The 9,719-nt window shown below is 53.9% G+C and overlaps 1 protein-coding gene across 12 annotated transcripts in view; it reads right to left on the bottom strand.

The window, feature by feature from the left end:
- Window positions 1–9,719, bottom strand: part of LOC118228077 (rap guanine nucleotide exchange factor 2-like) — a 111,253-nt gene that overhangs the window by 45,494 nt on the left and 56,040 nt on the right. For 9 of the 12 annotated variants that reach the window (XM_035419308.1, XM_035419307.1, XM_035419314.1 and 6 more), the window contains exon 7: window positions 6,330–6,347. The exons of 2 other annotated variants lie outside the window; for them this stretch is intronic. In XM_035419308.1, the coding sequence (XP_035275199.1) occupies window positions 6,330–6,347 (18 nt within the window). Of the gene's footprint in view, window positions 403–6,329; window positions 6,348–9,719 lie in introns of those variants that run through there. One more of the 12 variants, XM_035419319.1, reaches the window with a different exon arrangement.

Below are 9,719 nucleotides of genomic sequence, written 5' to 3'. Positions count from 1 at the left end.
TTTTTTTAAAGAATATACGGTAAAATGGCTGACAGCACACTCACGCGCTTTCGTTCGCTCGCGCACACACACTCCCCCAAAAAAGCATGATGCGGTATTAGATTAGTCTGGCACGAGAAACCACCGCCGGCAAACAGCCTGGCATTGTTAACACTCCCATTTCATTTATAGCTTAAGGGAGGGGGGACGATAAAGGGAAAAAAGGGGCAGACTATGTCAATAGGGACCTCCTCCCTCGCCGTTAATGACGCCTAGTGTATGCTCGCTGATGGCTGCTGCTCAGCGCGCCCAGTCGCCACAATTAATCCAGCTCAGTTTGACACTGATTGACGGTTTGCTACACAATTTGAGCGCCGGCGTGCCACCCCCACCCTCCCTCTTCAATCACGGCTGGGTCTTAAAGAGCAATTACAGATGGTAATAGACATTCCGCTAATGTTCGCGATGAAGAGAGAGAAGCACATAAGCACCCCCCCCCCCCCCCCCCAACACAACAAGCCCGGCGAAAGTAATGCCATTACCATGCTTACTTTAGAGGAAGACAAGGGAGGCAGGCAGTTGGCATAGCAACGAACGAGAAAAGCCATTTCCTGGGTGGTAGGAGAGAAGGCGTCCTCCTCAGAAGGGAGGAAGCAGAATAAAAAATATAAATAAAAAAATAATTTTAAAAAACTATACATACAAAATAGAGAGGAAAAAAAATGAACGTACACAGCCAGCTTCAGACTGCAGGGCCCTGGGGATAAACGCGCCTCTGGTCCAGCTCAGAGCAGGCCAAGCCCAGCCACCGGGCGAGGAGACTACACTGGCATAACCGTGGGCTGGGGCAGTGATGTAACTGCATTCCCATTTCCCCTATCGCTCCATGTCAGTCTGTTTCTGCTTCTCTCTCTCCTTCCCCCTCTCTCTCTCTCTCTCTCTCCCTGTCCTCTCAGTCTCTCTAGCTCCTCTCAGTCTCTCTCTCTCTCTCCTCTCAGTCTCTCTCTCTCCTTCCCCCCTCACTCACGCTCCCTCCCTGTCCTCTCAGTGTCTCTCTCCCTCTCTCTCTCCCTGTCCTCTCTCTCTGTCCTCTCAGTCTCTCTCTCTCTCTCTCTCTCCCTGTCCTCTCAGTGTCTCTCTCTCTCCCTCTCTGCCTGCCCCTGTTCTGCAGAACCGGGCCCACCCGGAGTCTCTCTCTCTCTCTCTCTCCCTCTCTCCCTGTCCTCTCAGTGTCTCTCTCTCTCCCCACCCTGAGTCCCTCTCCTCTCCGAGGCCCCGGCCGCTCATTCTGCTGATGAAAGCAGGAGTCGGCGAGACGGACGGGAGCCTTCGCCTGATTGGCCGGCGTCCAGGAAACGGGCTCCCCCCCTCGTGTTCACGCCGCGCGATCAGAGAGCTCTGCGCTCAGAAGCGTGCGCACGCACACGCGCACGCACACGCCAGGACACGCCTCCCCAGCTCGGACCGCTATCGCCCGGCAGAGCTCGTTAGCGCTGTTAGCGCGCGGCTATGGCGGGATATATACGATGGCGGGAGACGTCTCTCAGAGCAGAGCGCTCCGCTCACCGGCAGGCCCACAGGGGGATTAAGCCGCAGAACAAACAGTGCTTCCCGTGGCAACCCCCCCCCCCCTCCTTCCCTCCCCCCTGGGGCCGAGCCAAACTGAAAGTCATGCAAATTCATCAGCCCAGAGCCATTAAGTAGGGCCATGTGGACGTATGGAAATGCAGTCGTTCGCAGGTAAATTGCTCGTGGGGGAGGGATGCGGGGGGGGGGGGGGGGGGGCGGCTCGGCCTGGTCACACCTGTGGCTCTCCTGTTCACTGCGCTGAAGCATCTCAGCATGTTACACAGGTTCAGCACATGCGTGCGTTTTAAATGGACAGGCGTCTGGCTCCATTTCCCGGCACAATAAAATCGACGCAGGATAAATACAATACTGCGATGCGTAGACCATCTCAGCAGGTTTAAACAGCCCGCAGATCAGTGCCAAGCGGGCAATCGCCATCTCAGCACATTCAGCCTACTAAAGCGCAGCTATCCCAGTGAGAAATAGACCTCGGGAAACGTGTGGTGAAGTATCCGACCGGCACCGGCTCCCCGCCCGCAGCGCGCCTGCCTGCTGCAGCCTGCCAGCGTTTCCCGCTCCCCAGGAGCAGGGCATCATGGGAAAATGAGTTGGTTAATCAACGCTTCTGGACCCGTTTCAGGAGAAATCGGTGATGTCCGCCGCGGGGAGGGAGGGAGGGAACGCGTGCGCGCATGCCAACGAGGCCGGAGTCGGCCGGGGTACAGCACCGCGCCGCGTCTCTCCTGAGCCGCTCTCTCTAGCGGGGGAGCGGGAGCGGCGTTGGGAACACGCCGCACACAAACCACCCACCGCCCCCCCACTCCCCACTCCCCACCCCCCACCTCGTGGTGAAGTTCCCACGCAGCAGCGCACGCCCACAGACCTGGATTTCCTGTCCAAACACCGACGGCAAGGCGGTAATCCCCCAACCTCCCCCCCAGAGGAAAGAGACCCCCGCCACCCCAAGGGTGAGGAGGAAAAGTGCTGCTCTCCCCACCTGTACCGCTCACCTGTACTGCTCACCTGTACACAGACCCATACCTGGCCAGAGGGGCTGCCAAACAGGTGCAGCTACAGCACCTGCTCACTTGCCCCGCCCTGCCCCTCCCACTCAAAACATCAGGATGGGGGGGGGGAGCCCCCAAGCCAGGTCTGACCCCTGGGACCTGCTCACATAGAACACACCTTCACTAAAGGTCAGCGGTGTAGTACAGTGGGTAAGGAGCTGGTCTTGTAACCTAAAGGTCGCAGGTTCCATTCCCAGGTAGCACACTGCTGTTGTACCCTTGAGCAAGGTACTTAACCTGCATTGCATCAGTGTATATCCAGCTGTATAACTGGATGCAATGTAAACACTATGTAAAAAGTGTAAGTCGCTCTGGATAAGACATAAGATGGCTGTAATGTAATGTATTGTAAAGGCATTTTTAAGCAGGGTTCACTGGAGCTGGCATTGGACAGCAGAGCTGTTCTGCACACCACCCCTGTGCCAGGAACCCACTTTAAATACTTCAGCTCTTTGGATGGCAGTAAAATCTCCTGCAGGTTCGCTGAGAGTTTCAGCAAAACACTCAAATCACAGTGGAAAGTGGTGATGTAATGGAAGGATTTTACTGGTGTCCAAATGGTTAAAGTACTCCAAATCCATCTCCGCATTACCTGCAACCTCAATTTTGCCACAAACAGCACTCAAAAAATCAATTTCTGCTGAAAATCCAAAGGCAATTTTTGTCACTGAAGTAATGTGCAACATAAACATCCTACAGTCGGTGATTCCACCTCTGGAAAGCTGTTAAGACACACTTGCACAAAAGCTAATTTCCAAGAACTTTATTTATTTTTGCCAGTTTAAGGATCGCCTGCATGAAAATAAAATCCCTGAAGCCCAGGCAAGTGTCCACAAGGCCATTATCAGTAGAGTGCGCTTTTAAGTCGCGTCGGCTGAGAGCATCTGTCGAGTGAGTAATCTGTGAATTTCAGCGCAGCGACGACAGGCCATGTCCCCGGGCGCAGTAGAGAGAGCCCGGGGAACCGCCAGGGATTCCTGGACCGAGCCCCGCGCTCTTACTGCGCATCTGCGCGCTTTTATTCTGAAGGAGAGACTCGTCACGCGATAAGCCCGAGCGTGCCCAGTGAGCGCTGGAGAACGGGGGGGGTTAAAAGCGTGACACAAAGGTCAAACCGGGGTCACCTACACCGCATAAGACCCCCCACCCACCCCCCAAGCCGTCGGCTGTCCCCGCGCATCGCACGGTGCACTTACACCCTCCCCCGGGAGACGGCCTATCACGGCACAGAGTGGCGGGAGGGCTCAGTGACATCATCGGCAAAAAATAGAGCTCCATCGGCGGCGTTAGTCACGGTCTGGCACCGCCGGGGGAGAGAGAGGCGGAGCCAAGCTTTTCTGCAGAGGCCGCTGATGAGCCCTTTCCGCCGCGAAGCTGCACGCTCAGGCACTCGCCCCGCCAAACGGGCTCCCGTGGGGGACATAAAAACCCAGGGAAAGCGTCTGCTCGGCCATCCCGGGCCCACAGGAGGTAAGGGGGAAAAAGGGCCGTTAAATCGCTGTTGCGCTCAGCAGATATAGATATATATATATATATACACGACCACGGAGCTTTTTTCAACGCACTTCAATTTCGAAAACTTTTCCGGAGCCATAAATAGGGGCCGATCTCTCTACAGGGGTCCCATTTACATTCCGATAGGGCCGATCTCTCTACAGGGGTCCCATTTACATTCCGATAGGGCCGATCTCTCTACAGGGGCCCCATTTACATTTCGCCTCACTTTCAGATTCCCGTTTTCGTTCGATGGAGTCGCGCCGCCCGCTAAATCCAGAGGGATCGTCGCCGGAAGGACGCCCGTGGACGCCGCGGTCTCTGAGCTGAACGCTAGCAGGCACCCTTCTTCACAGGCTTTATTAAGTATCCGCAGAACATTTTTCCGTGCGAACACCACTCATCATCGATCAGCGCGATTGCCGGTCCCAGCTCAATACTACCCAGTGAAATCGAGGTGAACAGCAGGATCAGGACCAGGAACACACAGCTCATAAGCCAGGAAGATGAAAGCACGCATTCAGTAACACAAACGCCACTCTCCGGCACGCCGATATAAATCTTATTTTTAGCCTCGTCACCGGCATCCATAACTCAGGACCTTTAACAGAGAGCGGATTTAAAGCGCCTTTACGCGGACGGCCCAATAAACGTTGCTCGCCGCGTTTACCGCGAATCTCTGACCGGTGAAACGCGGCGCTCCCCGCCGTCCGCTCCACCGCCGCGTAATGACCCCGTTCGTTCCCACAATGCAGCGGGGCCCGTAAATCTCAGCGAGCCGTAAACCGCCGGCGCGGCGCGGCGCAGACGCGGGTTCGAGGGGCGGCACGCTGCCCTGCCTTGGAGGCGTTTTAGGGGCTCCGGTGGATGGCACACGCCTCGGCAGAGAGCTTCTTATTCTTTCTGCGCACCGCGGACGAGCAGCTTCAGCCCCCGAGGAGAGAGAGCAGCTAAAAATAACCTCCTGCAGCCGCCGCCGCCGCCTCGCACCAGGCAAACACCTCGGAGAGAGAGAGAGCTCCCTCTCTCGCACACATCAGACCGTTTATTAATCTGTGTGAGTGTGTGTGTGTGTGTGTGCATGTGTGGGGGTGTGTGAGTGTGTCTGTGTGTGCATGTGTGTGTGTGTATGTGTGTGAGTGAGTGTGTGTGTGAGTGTGTGGGTTTGTGTGTGCATGTGTGTGTGACCAGATAAAGGCATATTGCAGAAACCTCAGCATTGGGAAGATTAAACCTGACACCCATCAGAAAGAGAGAGAGAGAGAGAGCGAAAAAACGCTTTTCCTAATCCAGGCTTCCGTGCTCAGGCACGGGCTGGCATTTGAGAAGGTGGCACATGACAGGGAATTCAGACGGCCTCCTCCTCAGCCAGCCTGTGGACTCCTTTCAAAGGCATTTCTGCAGAGCGCAGGTCTACAAGACTGCAGCCATCAAAGCCTGTGCAGAGGCCTGTGCCTCAGACTGAACGCGGCCTTAGATACTGAGCACACCTTCTGAGCACGACGGCAGTCTTCTGATGCCTACACACATCTTCACAAGCAGAATGCATTTCAGGACAGTTATCCGATGCCTACACACATCTTCACAAGCAGAATGCATTTCAGGACAGTTATCTGATGCCTACACACATCTTCACAAGCAGAATGCATTTCAGGACAGTTATCTGATGCCTACACACATCTTCACAAGCAGAATGCATTTCAGGACAGTTATCTGATGCCTACACACATCTTCACAAGCAGAATGCATTTCAGGACAGTTATCTGATGCCTACACACATCTTCACAAGCAGAATGCATTTCAGGACAGTTATCTGATGTCTACACACACCTTCACATCCAGATTTCATTTCAAGAGAAGCTTATAGAACAAACTAAAAAATGAGCCCAATGTAAGAGCAAATTGCACTGACACACACCAAAGACTAGACAGACAGACAGACAACCCTTGACAGAAACGTTGATATATCCAATCAAACCCCACCCCCCCCCCTTAAATTCATGTATTACTGGCCTTCATCCCCAAATTGAGAAATTAGGGTAAAGAGACACAGAGGAAGACCACACACCATTCCTCTCACATTTGAGCCGTGACGAAGGGAGGGGACGAACAAGCAAGCAAGACAAACACACAAACAGCGGAGTTACTGTCGGCACGGAAACAGCAGACACGCACAGGAAGGGGCGGGGTTAGCGCACACACAGAACGGGCTCCAGTTACCTGTGATTTAGAGCTTTCCTGTGAGCCAGAATGAAATGACCAGCCACCAAAGGAAAAAGAAAAAGAGAAAAGAAACAGATGAGCATTATCCCACACGCCACATTTCATTCCCTGACTTGAGATTATCGGAACTGCGCTCCAAGCATTAATGTGCCCGGCAACAGATTGAGCTGTGTGACTCATGCAAACTGAGGAGGGGGAGAGAAAGAGAGAGAGAGAGAGAGAGAGAGAGTATGCATGTGTGCGTGAGGGAAAGTGTGTGTGTGTGTGTGTGAAAGATGTGTGTATGTGTGTGTGTGAGCATGAGTGCGCTGCGTGTGTGTGAGAGTGTATGCGTTTGAGTGAGAAGCATTTCCACTCTTTATCAAGCCGATGCAGACACACCATGAATTACACTTTAAAAGACCAACATCAGAGAGAACAGCTGATCAAAACAGGACTAAATCTCCAGCTGTAGACGATACACAGCACAGCGAAACGGTTCTCCCCTTGGGGAAGGGGGGGGGTGAGTTTTTTGGTTTGGGCCCGTTTCTAATTGCAATTGTGAGTACCAATCGGAACAGAGCGCCACAAGGAAGGATTTGGGCGAAGTCTTGTGGGGGGGGGGGGGGGGGGGGGGGGGCTTATCGACACTCAAGCAGCTCTATAGACCCTCTATAATGAAGGCCCAGATGGAGGGGAACTGTACCCCCCCCCCCCCCCCCCCCCAAAATAAAACACCCAAAGGGCTCCCCAGATTAACACTAAAAAGGCACATTATTGTAATTAATCTGCTTCCAAAGGGACATGGGCAGACGTGAGGAAGTGTGAGGAACTGGGCCTGCAGACAGGACGCTTGGTCTTACGTCCTCACAGTTCTGCTAACGCAGGCAGTATTAAGACATGCGTCTGAGACGCGGGGGGGGGGGGGGGGGGGGGGGGGGCTGCGTGTTAGGAGCAGCCGACTCAGACAGATCCATATAACTGGAGGCTTTGATATAAAGAATTCATCGCATGGGAGGCAGTCAGGCCCCTCACATGGATCTTGATGGATGGCTCGCGTACCATAACTACATAAATAAAAACAGAGGAGGAGAAGGAATTTGACTGCAGTATGGCTGTCGTGTTTGCAGACCCGCATGGACGTGCGTGCGTGTGTGTGTGTGTGTGTGTGTGTGTGTGTGTGTGTGTGCCCGTGTGTGAGTGTGTATGTGTGTGTGTGTGTGTGTATGTCTGTGTGTGTGTGTGCGTGTGTGTGTATGTCTGTGTGTGTGTGTGTATGTCTGTGTGTGTGTATGTCTGTGTGTCTGTGTGTGCGTGTGCTTGTGTGTGTGTGTGTGTGTGTATGTCTGTGTGTGTGTCTGTGTGTGTGTGTGTGTGCGCGTGTGTGTGTGTGTGTGTGTGTGTGTGTGTGTGCGCGTGTGTGATTGTGTGTGTGTGCTTGTGTGTGTGTGTGTGTGTGTGTGTGTGTGTGTGTGTGTGTGTGTGTGTGTGTGTGTAAATCACGAAGACTGGGGACAGACACACTTGAACCTCTGGAGTTATGGCAGTGACCCAAACTCTTCCGGATTCAGTAAATCAAAGCAGACCCCCCCAGTGCAGTAAATCCAACATTCAGCGCAAGAAAAAAAACCCAACGCAAGCCTATGGACGAAACGTGGATTGTTAGGAGTTGTTCTGAGCGAACGACGGCCTTTTCCAATCAGATCTCACGCCGTTGTGAGGTCGTCGAGGGTATCCCAGCAGCCTCAGCGGTAACGGTGGGCAGCAGGCGCTGATCGCGTTACTGCTGCGGGCCTCGAGCTTTGAGAGCCAAGACCCCCCCAGGAGAGAGCAAACGCCTTCCTGAGCACGCCTCAGACTGCCCCCCGCACCTCAGCGCCAGAAGCATGCTCTTCTTCTTTATTTCGGGGGGGGGGGGGGGGGGGGGGGGCACAAGCCATGGGATGCAGTCGGACCCACATCTTATTAGTGGCCCATATTCCGCTCCTTCACGTTCCGATCAGTCCCTCAAAGTTATCGTCCTTCTCCGCCTCTTATTTTGCTTAAATATTTAACGACACACACAGCCGTGCAAACTCAACGCGGACGCACCTGGCCCCCGTCGCTGGGTAAACGCGGCGTCCGCGTCAGAGCGGGCTTCAGGCCGAAACTCGCTATCCGCCAGCGGCTGCGGGAAGCGGAATGTGATTCTCGTGACCGTCTTCACACCCGACCTGTCGTGTCCTCCTCCCCCTTTGTTCACCGCACTTCCTCGTTCACGAACGCAAAACTCACAGTGATTTACATCACGCCACTTCCTCGTCAGATCGGCGATCTCGATTCTTCCCTTTGCTGGATTTTTTTGCGTGCAGCACAGAACAAAAAAGACCTAGCTCTGCGCGTGCACGACGGGGCCGTGAGAAAGTTCAGCGTTCTGTTTGCAGAGTAATGCGAGCGGCCATTAGGATCAGTGACGTCTGGCTGTGTTTTCTTTTCCACTCCATTGTAACAGAGCAAATAAGCTTTATCCAGGGATAAGGACCGCACGACCTGCACCTAAGGGCCACTAATGAGACGCCTCGCGTTCACGCTTCCACAGATCAAACCCGCGCACCCCCAAAGGGCCTTAACGGCAGCCATGCAGAACCGCAGTCATGCAGAACTGCATCCAGTTATACAGAACTGCATCCATGCAGAACCGCAATCATGCAGAACCGCATCCAGTTATACAGAACTGCATCCATGCAGAACAAGTCGTTCAGAACCGCATCCATGCAGAACCGCAGTCATGCAGAACCGCAATCATGCAGAACTGCATCCAGTTATACAGAACTGCATCCATGCAGAACAAGTCGTGCAGAACCGCATCCATGCAGAACCGCAGTCATGCAGAACCGCAGTCATGCAGAACCGCATCCAGTTATACAGAACTGCATCCATGCAGAACAAGTCGTGCAGAACCGCATCCATGCAGAACCACAGTCATGCAGAACTGCATCCATGCAGAACAAGTCGTGCAGAACCGCAGTCGTGCAGAACCGCATCCATGCAGAACCACAGTCATGCAGAACCACAGTCATGCAGAACAAGTCGTGCAGAACCGCAGTCATGCAGAACCGCATCCATGCAGAACCGCAGTCATGCAGAACCGCAGTCGTGCAGAACCGCATCCAGTTATACAGAACTGCATCCATGCAGAAGTCGTGCAGAACCGCAGTCGTGCAGAACCGCAGTCGTGCAGAACCGCATCCATGCAGAACCGCATCCAGTTATACAGAACTGCATCCATGCAGAACAAGTCGTGCAGAACCGCAGTCGTGCAGAACCGCATCCATGCAGAACCGCATCCATGCAGAACCACAGTCATGCAGAACTGCATCCATGAAGAACAAGTCGTGCAGAACCGCATCCATGCAGAACCGCAGTCAT

Source organism: Anguilla anguilla, chromosome 5 (genome assembly GCF_013347855.1).
Source record: "Anguilla anguilla isolate fAngAng1 chromosome 5, fAngAng1.pri, whole genome shotgun sequence".
NCBI lineage: Eukaryota > Metazoa > Chordata > Actinopteri > Anguilliformes > Anguillidae > Anguilla > Anguilla anguilla.
This window is presented reverse-complemented; position numbering and strand designations above follow the sequence as displayed.